This window comes from Heterodontus francisci, chromosome 8, assembly GCF_036365525.1.
Source record: "Heterodontus francisci isolate sHetFra1 chromosome 8, sHetFra1.hap1, whole genome shotgun sequence".
Lineage (NCBI taxonomy): Eukaryota > Metazoa > Chordata > Chondrichthyes > Heterodontiformes > Heterodontidae > Heterodontus > Heterodontus francisci.
In genome coordinates, this window is record NC_090378.1 from 106,380,768 (window position 1) to 106,401,369 (window position 20,602).

The following is a 20,602-nucleotide window of genomic DNA, read 5'->3' on the forward strand; positions in this document are numbered from 1 at the left end:
AGCGCATGGCATGGCTTGTTATGTCACAAGTTGGGTTTTATAGTCTCAAAGGAACAGGATGAAAACTATGATTTCTTTACTGCATCTCTCTTCCAAACACTAACAAAACAAAATACGCACACCCAAGGCCAAGGAGAAGTTTCTGACTCAATCCCCATGTCCTAACTATAAGGGCAGATTGGCCCTTTCTCTTGTATTAAATCCTTTCTTTGCCTGAATCTTCCGCTGCCCACCTGAAGACAATCCACATCAGGCCACTACCCACAGCTTTGCCTGCACCTGGTCATTTCTTTTACTTAAAGCTCCACACAGGTGGTTTGCTCTATCCCTTCTTCCTAACCTGCTTCTGGCTCTCTCCAATTCATCGGCGTCACATGAAGCAGCCCTGGTATGTTCCCAGCCACCACCCGAGATACAGCTCTGAGTTCTTTTAAACACTTTTATGGTCTCTGTTAAAGGTGGTCAGAACACATGGAACACTTTAAAGAACTTCAAGCCAATTATCTCACCCGCCACCAGACATGTGGCATCATGGTCACTTCTCGGTCGGCTGATGGGTTGCAGACGCCAGCACCAGACTTTGAACTAGCAGCTGGGAACTTGGGCTTGTGGGTAGACACCCAGTAAAGGAATGTAATACAGATACCCGCGGATTTTACACTTGCCATATTTACAGGAACAACTGAAAATTAATGTTGCAGTAGCTCCGAAATACCTGGGCTGGGGCATGACTCCAGATCCTCCGTAACAGCAACAGGAGGACCATCTGGCTCTTTCTGGAGATGTTGTACAGCTGAGGCTCCATCTTAAAAAAAGGTATAAGATATAAACTCATTATATCAGTTCAGGAGCAGGTACAAGAACAATACAGAGAGAACATGAAATAAATAGGCAAAAGGAAGGGGAGTCTTAACAAAAAAGGGTGAAACATCCATGTTTCCCAATCAAAACTCTTCTCTTCCCACTTGCAAAACCCACCCCAGTAAATAATGGGCCAGTACGTGTTCAAGAAACAATTGATAGATTTTCTTTTTGTTAGGAAAGTATTATAGGTTGTGGGACCATGGTGGGTAGATGAAGTTAAGATACAGATCAGCCATGATCTAACTGAAGGGCAAAAGAGGCTCGAGATGTTGAATGGCCCATTCCTATAAAGTCTGTTGGTCCAGTACAGACAAATGTCTCAATGAGGCAGTCAGACTTTAGTGTGTGTTTTTTGATTTGGTAGCCCAACTACTGTTTTTAGTTTAAAAGCCTCCAAGCTCTGTACAGCATTTACTGTTGACAGGGGCTTCGGCTGTGAATAAGCTTTTGATTGGAATATCCTATGTGCTTTTAAAAAGCACAAGTTTGGAGTAGTGATGTGAAACAGCTGCAATGCTCATCACTGTGCACAGTTGATGTTGAGTTTCTGATCAAAACTGCAAGGAGGTGCTGAGCAGAGGCTAGGAACTTCTGTTGTGGGTTGTGCAAGGGGCTGAGAATAGAGTGGAAAGTGGTCAGCCAGGGCAACCTAAGCACATCTTTATAACACCTATGGGTCAGCACAGGGCAAGGGAACAAGTTATCTGCTCACTTAGCTTGTGTGTCATAAACAAATGTGCAGAAGTGAGAAATGAACTAATCGACAATCTGAAAGAGTGTACCTTTAAGAGATTTCTTCAGAGATTCTGATGATTCAGCACCCAATCGATAATCTATCACAACTGAAAGGGAATGGCCAACATTACAATTAGAGTAAAACTACTGTAAAGGCTTTATTGTGATTTCACAGAATTTTAGCCTTTTCCCACTTGAAGGTAGGTAACAATCACTGAAATGTCATGCACCAAGATACTAAGAGAAGTCAGCAAGGAGGCACAAAAACAAGTTCCACGGCCAGGCATAGCACCTACATCCTCACTTTAGGGCTGACCAAACAGAGAAATAGGAGAATGGAGCAGCTATGAGGACTGGCCACTCTGACAAGCCAGGGCTCACTCTATAGTGGGCTGAATGGCATCAATTTGTGCCAGTTGTGGTGAATAAAGGTCTGCAAAGGAAACCCGACGAGCCCCAATGCCGGACCCGGAAGTCCGACCCGGCCCGAACCCGACACATGACATCGGTTCTCATCGGGGGTCGGGTCGGGTCGCAGGCCTGTACATCAGTACATGGGTAAAGGCCTGCTACCCGACCCAACCCCGGCGGGACCCGATGACATGTGTCAGGGTCAGGTCGCACTTCCAGGTCCGGCATTCGGGCTCGGTCGGGTTTCCTTTGAAGACCTTTACATCACATATAAGGCTATCCAACAGGGCATTGCAGTGCTTTATTGGTGAACCTACGTAGCTCACTATCAGCATGATCTGTAAAAATGTCAACAAAACATCCCTATCTGCTGTAGCAGTGGGGCCTCCACATTGAGCAGCCTCCCGCCTCCACTCCAGAACAACCCAGCAACTGACTTGTGTGCCCCTGCAAATACGTGGCCCGATAAACAGGCACAGCAGGCTCATGCGGAATACTGGAATCATTTCTCTGAGGCTGAATTTGACAAATCCACAGCAATGACTATTTTACATACTTTCAGCTGCAAGGCTGGTTTAATGAGGCACATTTCATTCAACGAGAACAGATGAAGTGATATCTAGCGGAGCTGAAGCTTTTTAGCCTGGGAGCTGGTTATCTGCTCACTTAGCTTGGGTGGCAATAATAAACGTGAAGTTAGAAATGAACTCATCAGCAATCGGAAAGAATGTACCTTTAGGAGATTTCTTCAGAGGTTCTTCTGATTCCGTATCTGAAAGGGAACAGCCAACATTCAACCAGAGCAAAACTAACTTCATTCGAAGTTCTGTATTTTTCCCCCCCCCGTACCCTTGCTTGTGCTCATGACAAATAAACAAAGTCTTAATTTGTGAGGTGGAGTGAGGGCAAAGAGAAGGAATAAAGTGAGACAGTGTCGGTTTTCAAATTGGCTGCCCTGCACCCGAAGAGGTCGATGAGGAAAACATAAGTAGTCAGCGGGTGCAATGTGAACGGGTGGGAGTCAGTGAAGTTGTCACATTTGAGTCCAACATTCCTGTAATTATTTTTCGCACCCCCAACCCCCGAGTATGCAAGTGATTTCTTGAAGCGCACAGACCATTAAAATTTTTTTTGCACGACCACACACAAGTGGTAACTTAACAGGCCAACTTGTGCGTGGCCTGCACGGAGTCTTCCGGGTTGCTGCGCGACCGCGTGGCCACGCAGTTTCGAAAGAAGATTATTTCTGTCCACCTGTTATCAGATTTCTGTATTTGTTACCTTATTAATAAAAAATGCTTACTGCCCTGCCGGCAGTTTTCCTTTGGGTGGCTGACACGATGGGCTAACTTTCCTGGCCCTGGGATGAAGGGCTTGGAGGCGGGAGATCTGGGAAAATTGGGGGGAGCCATGTCAGGCCAGCTCCCTGATGGATTCCCGCTGCCGGGAAACTTACCCGGGGTGGCCTGGGAAGCAGATCGGCTGCATGCTGCACAGCCAATTTACATAGTTACGGTCCCAATTAGGGGCAATTTCGTGGCCTCGCCAGCATTTTACCGCCAGCGGAGCAAAGCCCCGCCGCGTGCGGAGGTCACCAGCTCAATGGAGACAGCCTCCTTGCAGCAGGCTGGGGGCCCATTGGAGCTGAAGACTCCATTCCCCAATGATGAGGCCGCAGGAGGGGAAGGCTGCACTCGCGGCCCAAGCAATTTAACCAGAGGGGTTTCCCCTCCACTCCCAGGGGCCAACCGCCTTCACCCCTCTAAATTTTCTGCCTGCCTGAATGTGAAGTTGAGGCGCACTCGCAGTCCCCGACCTGTTTCAGCAGCATCCACCTCTCCCGGTCTGGCTGCCAAGGCTCCAAAGCTGCTAGCCCTCTAATTGGGCCGGCAGCACTGGGAGCCTGCCCACGGTCATTAATTGGAGGGCAAGCTTAGAGGCGGCCTCTCCGCGAAGACTACGACAACGGTCTCTCTGCCAGCAAGTGCAGGCATAGGCCCTCCATTTGCCAAAAGCCCTCAGGATAATCCAGCCCTATATTTCAATAGTGGGAACAGAAGGTCCTGAATGAGGAAGCTTGTGACACCTGTACTGTCGATTTGGTTAAGCCCCCTGCTGGAGAATAAATAATACAAACTATCCTATTGTCAGGATGCAAACTGCTCAGGAATGCACCTGAATCTCTTGCCATTGTTTCAAAACTGACATAATGGTGCTAAAGTCCTCAATTTCATGACAGCTCCATCTGGGGTCCCACCTAATCAGCATTCTAATCGCTGTGCGTTAACCCACTGTAAACACGAAACTGATCTTTAAATCAATAACATAAAATAAATCCAGCCAAAATTCCTTCCAGATCAACTAAGTAGAAGTCCCAAAATGTTACAACGGTTGATTTGCCATATATTCTCCTGAAACAATTAAGCCTGATTCACAGTTAATCATCACAAATCTGTAAGTAGCTGCAAACAAAGACACAGATCTTAGTTTATAAGAGGCTTTTGGGGGGACAATTTTAATGCAACCCACCATTTGGGAAACTGACAAAATCGAGTTCAACACTAGTCAATGGAAAGTAATATCATGCGGGACGGAACACCAGTGTTGGCCACCCAATCCCATGGGTTTCCCAATGGTGAGTTAAGTTAAAATTACTGCCAGGGTCTCCCTACAGAAACATTACTCTAGCATGAAGCAGAAGTAAAGTATTGGAAAAAGAACCCCAGGGCTTTTTCTGCTCATCAAAATTTTGTAGCAGTCGAGAAAACACTTAATGATCAGAGGTATTGAAAGGAAAACTAACATCTTAATCTTATTAGCCTCAGTTACACACCAATGAGGCAGCTTTCTAATCTTACTGATCTTGGAGACATAGCAAGTACATTCTAGTCTATCAGTAATGAATTCTGAATTTAGTGTAACTGCTTAATTTATTTATGTTAGTGATTTATAAGAAGTGGCTCCAATTCTTTTCCCGTTTCCTTAGAACATCATAAGTGGGAGCAACCTTCTCACCTTCCCACTCTGCAGAGAAGGTTTGTATTTAACAGAATAAACAATTGAACAGCAGAAAGTATGTCAAATCTGTTGAATTCCTAAAAAAGTTAGAACCCAGATAACGTGGTTTGTCCCAAGCTTTCTGTCAATAAACTGCATTCAAGCGCCAACAGGTATGTAATTAGAGCATCTTACCGACTTTTCTTTTTCTCTGGTTCTTTATTGGAGATCGAGGTGTCACTTCTATTTTGTCAGGTCTGTTTGCTCTGGAGGAACCTGTGTGTAATAAGAGTGTCCAGAAATGGCAATATTTTGCAACTGGTCCTGCTCCTGAAGAGAACAAGCTTTTTCTCACCATTTCCTACAAAAGGTTTTCTTTGCAGTCTGAAGACTGGTACAAACACCAATAAAAATCAGCCTATACTAGGGTGCAGAGGAAATTTACCAGAATGATTCCAAGAATGAGGGATTTTAGCTACAAGGTTAGGTTGGAGAAGCTGGGGTTGTTCTCCTTGGAGCAAAGGAGTTTGTAGGGAGATTTGATAGAGGTGTACAAGATTATGACAGGTTTGGATAAGGTAGACAAAGAAAAATTATTCTCATTAGCTGATGGTACAATGACTTGGGGACACAGATTTAAAGTTTGGGCAAGAAATGTGGGGGACTGTGAGGAAGAACTTTTTTTAAGCAACAAATGGTAATGACCTGGAACTCGGTGCCTACAAGGTGGTGGAAGCAGAGACAGTCACAAGAACACAAGAAATAGGAGCAGAAGTAGACCATATGACCCATCAAGCCTGCTCCGCCATTCAGTACAATCATGGCTGATCTTGGGCTTCAATTCCATTTTCCTGTCCGCTCCCCATATCCCCAAGACCAAATATCTATCTATCCCTCCCTTAAATGTATTCAGTGAGAAGCATCCAAAAACCCTCTGGGGTTTCAGAAAGGAAATTGGATGGTCACTTGAAAGAAATAAACTTGCAGGTCTACGGAAATAGAGAGGGAACGGACTGGACTCGATGGGCCAGATGGCCTACTTTGGTGCTGTAAATGTCTATATTTTATAATACAGACAGTGTCTGTAATGTATTTAGTGGCTGAGTCTAAATGGTTAGGATAATCACAAAAACCTCCTTTATTTTTCCTTGATGTAGTACCAGGCTGTTTAGATCGTTGTTCATCTTTGTTTCCATGAAATAGCTCAACTTAAATTTTTTAAATGCGAAACCCAAGCTGAGGCCTAAGGCCCATAGTGTAGGACACAACCTTGATCAGAAAGAGCAAAAGAGGCAAGGTCAATAGGGAAGCCAGGGTTCGAGTATACAAAGCTTGGACTTAAAAACCTGAGATTAAAGACAGGAAGGGAAGGTCAGAAAGAAGTATGGAGCTCTGCAGTTTTGACATTCTGGGAAAAGAACAATAACTGTGTGAGACACGAAATATGGCCTAGGTTAACAACCAGTTTGTTTATTAAATAATTGGTTACTTGTTAGCACATTAAAGCAATTCCGTACAAATCCAGAAAATGACGTCAGCTTTGCTTTAATAATACAAGTTGCGCCAGAAGGTAATGTACAATAGATTTCACTGTACATTAACAAATGTTACATATAATATGGTGTGATTGTTACATCTCCTAAGGTTTGCTGCATTGTGCTAGATGAACTGGGTCTTGATTTTTTTCCGCTAAAGAAATATTCAAAGGAAACTTTAGCGGGGGAAGAACTAAACACAGAGAGACTAGACCACATCCTTGCTTACACTGAAGTTAGCTGAATCTAGATTTCTCTTTTGCTCTTCCACTCTCTTCCTGTTCTCCCTGGACCATGACCAATCCTTGGCCTAGAGGATAGACAAGCAAGCTGACCCCAGGCCTCTGTTAAACCCACTGAACCAGGTTGCTTTAAAATGTGCACAAGTGGCCCGAGATGACTTTCCCTCAGATTTTTCTTATGAGAAACAAATGACACAGATTTAGGATAATTGGCAAAAGAAACCAATGGGGAGGAGATTTTTTTTTAACATGGCAAGTTATGATTTGGAATGCACTGCCTGAAAGAGTGGTGGAAGCAGATTCAATACTAACTTTCAAAAGGCAATTGGACTTATACTTGGAAAAGAAAAAATGTGCAGGGCCATGAATAAAGAACAGGGGAGTGGGACTAATTGGATTGCTCCTTCAAACAGCTGATACAAGCATCATGGGCTGAATAGTCTCCTGTGCAGTAGGATTTGTTGATGCAGCTGCCAATAGGCACCTCTCTGTGACACTGCATAATATTAGCTTTTGAACGCAGACACAATGGCCTGTTCTGTGGAAAATTGCATGGTATTGTCACTGTACAAAGGCAGCTAGATGCAAAACTAGCTTTGTGCACAAATGTACTTCATAAATTCATGATGATCTACATAAAAGCAAGTCCCAGGTTGTAGAAGGTCTAAGCCAGCCACCCCGCTCTGGTGTACCCAGCTTCTGGCAGATGTCTTTTGTCTGATTTTTGTACAGTATTAGTGTTAACTAAGAAAAGGAAGGCACTTTTTGGGTGGTGTGAAGAACATCCACCTGTCAATCACTCAACCGAAAATGGGAGTCTCAGAGGAAATGCTAAGACACTAAAATTCAGTTCAAGTATTTTAAAAACTGATAGGTCAATGAAGTGTGTGGCCTGGGAGACACAGTAAGAGTAACAGAGAGTGGGAGGCAGGGTGGTGCGAGGTGAAAAGGTAACTATAAGAAAGCATTGGTAAAGAGGCTCAGGCTATATTCATTGCTGTAAAAAGCCAAGTATAGTTTTAAATATCATCTTATGACATGACTTGGAGAGAAACAGAATGCAGTAGACATTAGTACATAGTATTATGCAAGTGCTGAAGGACAGCGGTCTCCGCAGAGGCAGAATACCACAGGCACAGGGCTGCAGCTTCTGTTTTGTGGTGGACTGGGATCCATTAACAGGAAATGTGGAGTCACCATTGCAGGAGGGACCAGGTCATTAACTACCCAAAATTGCATTACACTAGAGGGTGTGAATTAAGAGATACATGTCCTGCCACATTGTCATTCAGTTCACTCTTTCTAGAATTCATTCATCTGGCTTTACCTTAACTCCCCTCCATTCATTTCATTGAATCATAGAGCACATTCAGCCCATCACATCTGTGCCAGCTCATTGAAAGAGCTATCCAATTAGCCCCACTTTCCTGCTCTTTCCCACAGCTCTGCAAATTGTAGTCAGCCACTTAGAACCTTGCACCCAGATGCCAAGGGGCTGTCCATTGGGAGGTAACTATGCATATGATTAAAATATTTTATTTCATTTCTCCAATAGCTTGAAGTCAAGGCAATGTTTTGAAGTAATATTACACAACACAGACCATAAATTATTTCAGAAGATAAACAGCAAGCAAACAACAGACAGTCAGAACTCATCAATTCAGCTCTAGAACCAGTCACTTCAAATTTTCCCAGCAGTAATGCTGAGATTAGAGTCTCGCTGTATTCTATAACATAATTGCACAGTGTGTTGGCTTTGCTCAACAGTTAACACTCTTATCTGATTCAGAAGGTTGTGGGGAGCAAGGTCTAGTACAGGCAGATACTCCAATGAATATAAAGATTTTAATCCCTCTGATTGCAAAACATGGAAACCAAAATTAAGCACATCCTATTTGGATTAGTGGAAATGTTAGCAAAGTACCAAACCCATTTGCACATAAAGAAAACAAAATATTAGGTCATTTCAACATTCTCTTCTCTTTAGCATCCAATCATTGTTTATTCTGTTTTATTCCTTTTGCTTCTGTGTAATTATAAATCTTGTGCATAAATTCAACAACTCGTTTTAGCCTGAACTAAGTAATCTAACCACATAGTGTTGTCCACCTTTCAGAGAGGACTGGACCGTTTGGTGGACAAATTCCAGTATAAGATGAACCATTAAAAAGGTAATTATTCATTTTGTCATGCTTCTCCCATCCACAGAATTGATTTGGGTGCAAGATCACAAGAGGTAAAATTCTGACTGTGCAAGTGCAAGAGAGAGAGAGACAGAGAGAGACAGAGAGAGACAGAGAGAGAGAGAGACAGAGAGAGACAGAGAGAGACAGAGAGAGACAGAGAGAGACAGACAGAGAGAGAGACAGAGAGAGAGACAGAGAGAGAGACAGAGAGAGAGACAGAGAGAGAGACAGAGAGAGACAGAGAGAGACAGACAGAGAGACAGACAGAGAGAGAGACAGAGAGAGAGACAGAGAGAGAGACAGAGAGAGAGACAGAGAGAGAGACAGAGAGAGAGACAGAGAGAGAGACAGAGAGAGAGACAGAGAGAGAGACAGAGAGAGAGAGAGAGAGAGCCCAAATTGTTGGAGATTGCATCTGCAGTGACACTGCTTTTCTGTGATGACATGCCTGGCCACTGCTCAGAAATTCATTACAGAGATGAAGCAGGAATTAATCTGGTTGTAGAAAACTGAGCTGCTGCTCTGAAGCACCCTCCACTGCTGCTTCAATAGGCCATTTCACAGCTTTGCCTCATAAACGCAAGACTTTTACTGAGAAACGCTAAGCCTAAACAATTGCCCATTACCACTTACTGTCTAATGTACGTTTCTGGTCCTGGTCAGTCTTTTGTCTCTTTGAGGACCAGTTCACTTCTGGTGAAGTTTGACTTCGCTCTGCAAGAAATTAAGAATACTGCTGCTTTATTTTTCTTGTTCACGTTTCAGTCTATGAGGTTGCATTTACATGCAACATTTTTTGTTCTTTACGACAGTGGGGTTTCAGAGATTCTTGGATTTAGCCTGTGAAGGCCTGATTGATTTCCTCCTACTTTGTGCTTGTACACACTGCCAACTTCAGCACCTTCAAGCTGCTCAAAGTTCCCAGGCCTGGAATACAGGAAGTGGTCAGGGTCAAAGATTGCTGAAAGTTTGTCAAGCAGCAGCCTTTACTAATCTTCCAGGCGTGGCATTTTTAAAGAACAGAAGTACTGTCCCAACAACCCATACTGCTTTAGGGGTTCCAGACGGGTCTTTCAATATCTCCCTGTTCCCTGAAGAGGACCTCTGGAGAGTAGGGTGGGAAAGAGAGCAGAGGGAAGAGGAGCAGGGTGGGGGAGGAGAGCGAGGTGGTGGGGGGGAGTGTGGAGAGCTACTTGGAAATACTTCAATATAATTTCAGCATGTTGCAACTAAACTTCTAAAACTTCACAGGAATTGATGTTTCCTCCAACGTGCCTGAAAAGACATCTATAAAACATCTGTGGTATTCTGTAGCTTGCAAACCACTCCCAGTACGGTTTTGCATCACAGTGGGTTCTACTTTGCATTGGCAAACCTGACCCAACGGAAACTCAATGCCTCCCCTTAAAGGGGTGTAACCACATATTTCCAGGGAGCAAGCCAAGGAAGGAAGATGTTAGCTGATCTCTGCTGGGTTGACAGTAAGAGTGCTGTAATCAGTATCAATGCCTTAAACTAAAATGAGGAGAAGAAAAGGGAATCAAGGTTCCAGAACCTGGTCACTCATTCATAATCCCTGCTGAAAATACCATATGTGTGGGTGTCATCTGAGGACAGGATCAGATTTGGCTGTCAAACAACTTGTTGACATTCATTTCCTTGCCTTACTTATTAAGAATTATTACAAAGATTTCAGATGATTGAACTGTAAAATAATGCTTCCCAAAAGTGGCACACCCAGAATCTGAGTGAATGAAATTGATCATATGAATGAATGCCACGCAATTGTTTAACTGCCTAAACCGAGGTGAAGGGTCAAGCTTCACAGTGGAGAATACCACCAAATTGGGTAAATTAGGTAAAGAATTAATGATTAGGTAACACCAAGTTAAGTTTTAAAAATCTGTAGATTGTAGGAGCTGTTGTATGGGTGATAGAAGAATTTCCATAGTTTTACAGTCCTGTGAAAGAACCAATTACATCAGGAGACAACACAAAATAAAGAAAATACAAAAAAACTACAGATACTGCAAAATCTGAAACAAAAACAGACACTGCTGTAAACATACAGCAGGTCAGGCAGCATCTGTGGAACAAACAGACAAGTTAATGTGAAATAAAGACAAAGTGCTAGAAATACTCAGCACTTTCTGTCATTATTTTAGATTTCCAGCATCTGCAGTATTTTGCTTTTATTATAGACAAGTTAATGTTTTGCATGTAGAACAAAGGTCTGGATCTGATACATTAGACAGTGCCACCTGCTGATTTCAACATAGCAAAAATTCAGGGAACGTGTAAAGTTATTTAATTGGGGCTTAGGAGGTGATAGATACTGTTACATAGGACTTAAGAGCAGGAGTAGGCCATTCGGCCCTTTGAGCCTGCTCCGCCATTCGATAAGATCATGGCTGATCTGGTTGTGGTCTCAACTCCACTTTCCTCTCTGCCCCCTATAACCCTGGACTCCCTTGTCTATAAAAATATATCTAACTCAGCCTTGAATAAATTCAGTGACTCTGCTTCCACTGCTTTCTGGGGAAGAGAATTCCACAGACTAACAACACTCAGAAAAAATTTCTCCTCATCCCCATCTTAAAAGGGAGACCTCTTATTCTTAAACTGTGTCGCCGAGTTCTAGTCTCCCCACAAGAGGGAACATCCTCCTGGTGTCCACTCTAAGTCCCCTCAGGATCTTAAATGTTTCAACAATAAACAAGAAAATTTATGATGAGGAAGGAAGCTGGAGGGCAGAAGTGAGACAAGGATTGTAACCTGTTCAGGATTGCAAGCAAGGTGAAAAGAGCCCCCGTAATTAACAGAACACATTTTCAATGCAAAACTGAATTTATCAAAGGATTCAGACAGTTTACACACGGAATAATAATGCATATTTGGGAATGGCGGGGTTAAGATATCACTTAATTCCGTGTCATGACAGCTTTGCACAGTAATCCCCTCCAGCTACTGTTTATTACGAATGATAATCTGCTTCAATTTTACAGACCTCTATTCTGTATTTAGACGCAGACTGATGAATATTATTAGAGTCCGTATGGTTACCATATGCTGGTCAGTGTGGGCTCCAAGAGAGCCACTGACTGGGATAGAAGCTAAAACAGGAAGTACGATGTTTTAAGGCTTGTGTCAATTTTATAGCAACCTCAGCTCGCATACAGGAAAGCAGTTACTCTCCACCCAATTTATTAACAAAAAAAATCTCAGGCCACTTAATTTAGACAAGAAAACGCCTCTGCAGCTTCTAATCTATTACTTGCAATAAGTCCTTCCTGGGAGAGTTGAGTCTGAATCATTTTCGATTTTGATTCTGAGCCTGAACAAATCCCCTTCCAATCAAAATCACCCAATCTCTCTGACAAACCCCCCATTGCAGTTCCACACTCTTTCTCTCAATCTTTTCTTCGGTTTCTAACCTCTCTGTTCCTTGGACCGGTCATTATTATTTCTCATTGATCTCCGAATCATTTTGCTGTCTTGCGACCGTCGCTCTTCTCCCCCCCGCCCTCGACAAACCACGCCTCCACCGGGCTCTCGCCGCAGTACCAGTTTCCCTCCGGACATCATGCGACGCACAACCCCGCCGCCGATCCGATTGCTGGCGGACAGATTGCGGGGCAAAAGATAACTTCCGCTTTCCACCTGAAGCGGAGCAATCTGTGCTTCCGGTCGGCTTCATCTTGTGAATGTTGAACTGCATTGTTTGGTCCACGAATTGAAATGGGTCCAACGCTCCTTTTCATTTCAATGCCTGAAGTTTTCCCCAGTGCTGCAGTTCTCCTTTCAGTGTTTTAGCAGTAGCGGAAGATCCTCCCATGACAAAAACAAATCCCAACCGTTACTAACAGAATGTCTGAATTGGCGCCAGGCGCCGGGGGTTCTGAAAACCGTTAAAGGGGCCGCGCGCCCATTCAGGGAAGCTGATGTGCTTCTCAAGCAAAAATACCTCAAATGCAAATGTATACATTTGTATATTATGATAGTTTTGAAAGGTGCATTTCAGTATTGCTACCTGCCAAGATTGGGGTCATCGCCCATCCAATTCCGAGCTTTCCAGAAAGTTCTGGGGTGCAAGAAGTCTTTCTGAACTAAAAGTCAATCTGCCTGTTTTGGAGGCATTTATTTTTTTTTCAGTTAGTTTTCTACCCGAGTTATAGCAAACTCCAGACCTCGAATGTCAATACTCCTTGAATGGTTTGGATGAAAGGTGTCAATCTCACCTACTGCTTTAGGCCTCCCCCAAAAAGGAGCGATGCCAAAGCAGGAGGCTGCTCCATTTGAGGAGCTGAGGAATCAGTTATGGAGCAGCTTGGGTCGGGGTCCAGAAGTGCACAAGATGCTTTTTTTTTTAAATGTTGGATCCCAAATGAAAATAGACCAGCATTAGGAAACGTGGTGTCGAGCGATGGAAAGTCCAAAGGCAGTATTTCATGTTTAAACTACTCCATTTAACAGAAGAAGACAGTTGATCTCACCAGTTGGTAAACCCTCACCAATTCACTTGCCATTTTTGACAAATTGAACCCAGCTATCCCATCTGCAGTTTTCAAACTAATTTGGGACTGAACCTCACCTAAGTGCTGTTAACCTTTCAAGCTCTGCTGGCTAAGATTATTGGTAATGGTAAGTCTGCAAAAAAAAAAACTATCTCCTCCCTCACTTAAGTTCTCTCTCATCCTCCATTTCTGTTTCGCATTTCACTTCTGTGCTGGCTCTGCTCCTTTGCTGTTTTTCTTACTCTTCCTTTATTTCTCTGTTTAGTTTCTCCCCTCCTTCACTGTCATCTCTCTGCAAACACAACTTGTATTTATATAGCACCTTTAATGTGGAAAACATCCTAAGTGGAAAGGAAGAAATAAAATAATGTGCTAAGCAAAGGGAGGTAAATGAAAACTTGCTCAAAATGATGGTTTATGAGAAGGTTTTTAAAAATAGACATGGAAAGGCAGGGGGATTTAGGGAAGGAATTCCAGAGACCAGGGTCAAGGCAGATGAAAGCTGCCTTCAAAAAACAAATAGGGGTTGATGTGTAGGGATACACAGGTCAGAGTCTGAATATCATAGATAGAGAGATACAGCACTGAAACAGGCCCTTCGGCCCACCATGTCTGTGCCGACCATCAACCACCCATTTTATACTAATCCTACATTAATCCCATGTCCCCTACCACATATCCCCACCTTCCCTCAATTCTCCTACCACTTACCTACACTAGGGGCAATTTACCATGGCCAATTTACCTATCAACCTGCAAGTCTTTGGCTGTGGGAGGAAACCGGAGCACCCGGCGGAAACCCACGTGGTCACAGGGAGAACTTGCAAACACCGCACAGGCAGTACCCAGAACTGAACCCGGGTCGCTGGAGCGATGAGGCTGCAGTGCTAACCACTGCGCCAACCTATGTCAAATCATGAAACAGTCGTTCTTCGTGCTTGAGAAGTTGTAACACCACCGAAGCTTGCGATCTCCAAACATCATGCTCCTCTGCATGAATACCATTTACAGAATAATTAGACTTTCACAGTACGTGCCATTGGGAAGGTGACCACTCTGGCTCAACATCTAAATACCAAAGGATTCAAAAGGATATGTAAAGGGAAGTTGACGAGATAAGATGTTGCCATGGGTACAGAAAGATGTGAAGTCGAGGCTATGGTTTTTTAAATGAATACATTGGGGAACAGGGAGCCAGCAGAGGTCAACAAACACAGTCGTTATGGCCAATCAGGACTTAACATGGGACATGATACAGGTGGTTGAGTTTTGAACAAGTTGGGGGTTAGTAGGATGGAAAGCTGCCAAGAAGGAAATTGGAGAAATCAAGTATAGAAATGAGGAAGGAGGAATTAAGGTTTTAGAAACATAGAAAATAGGAGCAAGAGTAGGCCCTTCGAGCCTGCTCTGCTATTCATTATGATCATGGCTGATCATCCAACTCAGTAACCTATTCCCGCTTTCGCCCCATATCCTTTGATCCCTTTCACCCCAAGAGCTATATCTAACTCCTTCTTGAAAACATACAATGTTTTGGCCTCAACTGCTTTCTGTGGTAGCGAATTCCACAGGTTCACCACTCTCTGGGTGAAGAAATTTCTCCTCATCTCAGTCCTGAAAGGTTTACCCCATATCCTTAGACTATGACCCCTGGTTCTGGACTCCCTCACCATCGGGAACATCCTTCCTGCATCTACCCTGTCAAGTCCTGTTAGAATTTTATAGGTTTCTATGAGATCCCCCCTCACTCTTCTGAACTCCAGTGAATATAATCCTAACCAACTCAATCTCTCCTTGTACATCAGTCCTGTCATCCCAGGAATCAGTCTGGTAAACCTTTGCTGCACTCCCTCTATAGCAAGAACATCCTTCCTCAGATAAGGAGACCAAAACTGCACACAATATTCTAGGTGTGGCCTCACCAATGTCCTGTATAATTGCAGCAAGACATCCCTGCTCCTGTACTCGAATCCGCTCAGTATGAAGGCCAACATACCATTTGCCTTTTTTACCACCTGTTGGACCTGCATGCTTACCTTCAGCGACTGGTGTACGAGAACACCCAGGTCTCGTTGCATATTCCCCTTTCTCAGTTTATAGCCATTCAGATAATAATCTGCCTTCCTTTTTTGCTACCAAAGTGGATAACCTCACATTTATCCACATTATACTGCATCTGCCATGCATTAGCCCACTCTCTCAACTTGTCCAAATCACCCTGAAGCCGCTCTGCATCCTCCTCATAACTCACCCACCCAATTTTGTGTATTCTGCAAATTTGGAAATATTACATTTAGTTCCCTCATCTAAATCATTGATATATATTCTGAATAGCTGGGATCCTAGCACCAATCCCTGCGGTACCCCACTAGTCACTGCCTGCCATTCGGAAAAAGACCCCTTTATCTCTACTCTTTGTTTCCTGTCTGCCAACCAATTTTCAATCCATTGCAATACACTACCCCGAATCCCATGCACTTTAATTTTACACGCTAATCTCTTATGTGGGCCTTTGTCGAAAGTCTTCTGAGAGTCCAAATAAACCACATCCACTGGCTCCCCCTCATCAACTCTGCTAGTTACATCCTCAAAGAATTCTAGTAAATTTGTCAAGCATGATTTTTTCTTTTGTAAATCCATGCTGACTCTGTCCGATTCTACCACTGTTCTCCAAGTGCTCTGCTATAAAATCTTTGATAATGGACTCTAGAATTTTCCCCACTGACTGGTCTATAACTCCCTGCTTTCTCTCTACCTCCCTTTTTAAATAGTGGGGTTACATTAGCTGCCCTCCAATCTGTAGGAACTGTTCCAGAATCTTGGAAGATGACCACCAATGCATCCACTTTTCCTTAAGTACTCTGGGATGCGGACCATCAGGCCCTGGGGATTTATCGGCCTTCAATCCCATCAATTTCCCCAACACCATTTCTCTACTAATCCTGATTTCCTTCAGTTCTTCTCTCACTCTGAACCCTGTGTTCCCCAACATTTCTGGTATGATATTTGTGTCTTCCTTTGTGAAGACAGAACCAAAGTATGCATTTAGTTGGTCAGCCATTTCTTTGTTCTGACTGTAAGGGACCTACATTTGTCTTCACTAATCTTTTTCTCTTCACATACCTATAGAAACGTTTACAGTCAGTTTTTATGTTCCCTGCAAGATTGCTCTCGTACTCTATTTTCCCCTTCTTAATCAATCCCTTGGTCCTCCTTTGCTGAATTCTTAACTGCTCCCAATCCTCAGATCTGTTGTTTTTTCTGGCGAATTTATATGCCTCTTCCTTGGATCTAATACTATCTCTAATTTCCCTTGTAAGCCATGGTTTGACTACCTTTCCCGTTTTACTTTTGCGCCAGACAGGAATAAACAATTGTTGCAGTTCATCCATGTGCTCTTTGAATGTTTGCCATTGCCTTTCCACCATCGTCCCTTTAAGTAACATTTCCCAATCCATCATAGCCAACTCGCACCTCATACCTTTGTAGTTTCCTTTAAGATTCAGGACCCTAGTCTCAGAATCAACTATGTCACTCTCCATCTTGATGAAGAATTCTATCATATTATGGTCGTTCATCCCCAAGGGGTCTCGCACAACTAGATTGTCAATTATTCCCCCCTCATTACACAATACCCAGTCTAGGATGGCCTGTTCTCTAGTTGGTTCCGCAACATATTGGTCCAGAAAACCATCCTGTATACACTCCAAGAATTTCTCCTCTACGGTATTGTGACTAATTTGATTTGCCCAATCTATATGCAGATTAAGGTCACCCATAATTACAGATGTTCCTTTATCGCATGCATCTCTAATTTCTTGTTTATTGCCGTTCCTAACATCACCAGTACAGTTTGGGGGTCTATATGCAACCCCCCACTAATGTTTTTGCCCCTCAGTGTTTCTCAGCTCTACCCATACAGATTCCACATCATCAGAGCTAATATCTTTCCTCACTATTGCGTTAATTTCCTCTTTTACCAGCAAAGCAACTCCACCGCCTTTTGCTTTTTGTCTGTCCTTCCTAAATACTGAATACCCCTGGAGGTTCATTTCCCATCCCTGGTCATCTTGCAGCCATGTCTCCGTAATCCCGAATATATCATACCCATTTACATCTATTTGCGTAATTAATTCATCCACTTCATTGCGAATGCTCCACACGTTAAGGCACAAAGCCTTAAGGCTTGTCTTTCTATCATTACTTGGCCCCTTCCCACTATTTTTCACTGTGGCCCTGTTTGATTCTGGCCCTTGATTTCTTTGCCTATCACTTTTCTTATTCCCCTTACTGTTCTTTTGTTCTTGTCTTTGATCTCCCCCTCCTCTGATTCCTTGCAAAGGTTCCCATCCCCATGCCATTTTAGTTGAAACCTTCCCCAACCACTCTCGCAAATACTCCCCCTAGGACATCAGTCCCGGTCCTGCCCAGGTGTAACCCGTCCAGTTTGTACTGGTCCCACCTCCCCCAGAACCGGTCCCAGGAATCTAAAACCCTCCCCCTCACACCATCTCTTCAGCCACGTATTCATCTGATATATCCTGCTATTTCTACTCTGACTAGCAGGTGGCACTGGTAGTAATCCTGAGATCACTACCTTTGAGGTCCTACTTTTCAACTTGCTTCCTAACTCCCTATATTCTGCTTTTAGAACCGCATCCTTTTTTTTACCTACATAATTTGTACCAATGTGTGCCACGACCATTGGCTGTTCACCCTCCCCCTTCAAGATGTCCTGTAACCACTCTGAGACATCCTTGACCCTGGCACCAGGGAGGCAACATACCATTCTGGAGTCTCTCTTGCAGCCACAGAAATGCCTATCTATTTCCCTTACAATTGAATCCTCTATTACTATTGCATTCCCACACTTTTTACTCCTCCCCTGTGCAGTAGAGCCAACCATGGTGTAACAAATTGGGCTGTTGCTGCTTTCCTCTGAGAGGCCATTCCCCCCAACAGTATCCAAAGCAGTATGTCTGTTTTGCAGGGGAATAGCCACAGGACATTCCTGCACTGGTTGCAGTGAATGTGCAGGTGAGGTAGGAGTGGAGGTGAACAATTTATGGAAATTGAAGTAATGGTTTTGGTAATAACTAGGATGTGGAGTTTGAAACCCAACTGTGGGTTGAAGATGATGCAATGGCTTCAGACAGCCTGGTTCAGTCAAAGTGTATAGCTGGGTTAGGGGATCAAGTTAATGGCAAGGGAGTGAAGATTGTTGTAGGAGTTGAAAATTTTGTCTTTGACCTTCCAGAATTCATTTGGAGCAAATTTTTGATTACCTGTGATGTCAGACAATCCTGTTCCTTTTGGAGCTATTCCATCCCACCAAGAAGGGAGACCTAGCTTGTTTTATGGCAAATAACGTTTTTGTGAAGCTAATTTCTTCTATAATTTGAGGGAGCAGTGAATCTTTCTAGACAGTAGATAGGGAAAAACTGTTCCCATTGGCAGAAGGGTCGAGAACCAGAGGACACTGATACAAAAAGTGAATGCCAAAAGAACCGTGACAAAGGGAAAATATTTTTTACTCAGCGAGTGGCTAGGATCTGGAATACACTGTCTGGTGAAGGTAGATTCAAATATGGTTTTCAAAAGGGCTTCCGATAAGCACCTAAAGAGAGGAAATTTGCAGGGCTACAGAAAAGAGCTGGGGAGTGGGACCAGGTGAGCTACTCTTGCAGACAACCGGCACAGGCATGACAGGCTGAATGGCCTCCTATGCTGTAACCATTATTATTCTATACCAAATTTCTTGCATATCGCATATACTTCCTGTCCACAAGAATTACTGCCTATAAGGTTTTTTTTAAAGTCTTACTCAATACCCACCTGTTTCGGTGGCCAGATATTTGAGCTTGACATGAAATTTAAAGGCAGTCTTACTGATTGAAGACAGCAGGGAAACTTTGGAAATTAAAAAAAATGGCTGGTAGAAATCCAGAGAGGGCACCCAGCTTTGGAGACCTGAGTCCAGGCTGTTGCCTGAGGAGGAATTCTGTTCCCCCTTGAGGACAGAAAGCCCTCCAGGCAACACATCCACCATCAGTGGAAAGAGGTCATCGAGAAGTTCAATACAAGGAGCTTAGCTCCTTGGAGATGACTGCAATACAAAAAAAAATTCAGTGACTTCACCCGAGTTGTCAAGGTAAGAATCTTAACTCATACATCTTTACTTAAATCTGCAACAATGCTTCTCACAGTACACCCCTTCACACTTAATGCTCCAATAATCACTGTGCCATGTTTCACTCCATCTCCTTCAGCTACTCTCACCACTATAACAACCCTCACTTCCCCACACCTCGCATCTTATATACAACATACTTATTATTAGAATATATAAGGCACATCCTCCAAACAGCTCACAAGGTTGTCACACGCACATTTCTTTATTACAGGATAATCTTGCACACAGCATAGGGAGAGAGACCAAAACTGGAGGAGGCAGAGCACACCTGCATACCCCTTCTCCTCTGGAAGATGTACTGGCCATCACAGGGGAGGGGCGTCATGATCGTGGTCAGTGGCAATGCTAGAAGTGGCATCATATAGGGTTTCTTCACAATGTATTTTTTTCCCTTTTCATCTTCTAGCTCACTCTACACTCTGCATAATAAGCTGCAGCTTTCAGCAGCTATACATCCCTCTGCTCTTTCTTCACACTAAAGGTCACCCTTGTCCCTCTCTTTCTCTTCAGCTGCTCAAAAATCAAGGCTTCACTTCAAGAGGAGGAAGTATAGAGATGATACAGCATTACTAAGTCTGACTGAGCAGTTACCAGCTCAGAAACTGACACCATGCATACCATAGAGGGTAGGTTAGAGCAAGATTCTTCACTTGATGAATTTACAACTACAAGTGTGCAGGAGATAGGAAGCCAAGGTGCCAGCTCGCTGAAGAGTGTGATCACATACTAGTTCTGCTGCAGAGGACTCTCATGCTGACTTTGAGGGCCTAGTTTACCAAAGAAGACCAATGGGCATAGACCAGGAAATGCTAAATGCATTTGTCAGCCTGCAAGCGAGCTTCTATTCAATGAGTAAGGACTCCAGCATATAGCGAATGGTCAGCTCCATGAAATCAATAGTGGCGCCCACCATGATGGAGCCTTT

The 20,602-nt window shown here is 43.6% G+C and overlaps 1 protein-coding gene across 1 annotated transcript in view; it reads right to left on the minus strand.

The window, feature by feature from the left end:
• The window catches only part of LOC137373236 (torsin-1A-interacting protein 1-like), a 59,310-nt gene extending 39,308 nt beyond the window's left edge, over positions 1 to 20,002 (minus strand). The window contains exons 1-8 of the mRNA XM_068038087.1: positions 19,887 to 20,002; positions 13,727 to 13,825; positions 12,405 to 12,586; positions 9,604 to 9,684; positions 5,203 to 5,283; positions 2,744 to 2,782; positions 1,647 to 1,706; positions 716 to 805 (exon numbers count right to left, since the gene is read on the minus strand). Coding sequence (XP_067894188.1) covers positions 716 to 805; positions 1,647 to 1,706; positions 2,744 to 2,782; positions 5,203 to 5,283; positions 9,604 to 9,684; positions 12,405 to 12,586; positions 13,727 to 13,825; positions 19,887 to 20,002 — 748 coding nt within the window. The remainder of the gene's footprint in view (positions 1 to 715; positions 806 to 1,646; positions 1,707 to 2,743; positions 2,783 to 5,202; positions 5,284 to 9,603; positions 9,685 to 12,404; positions 12,587 to 13,726; positions 13,826 to 19,886) is intronic.
• Between the last annotated feature and the right edge of the window lie 600 nt (positions 20,003 to 20,602).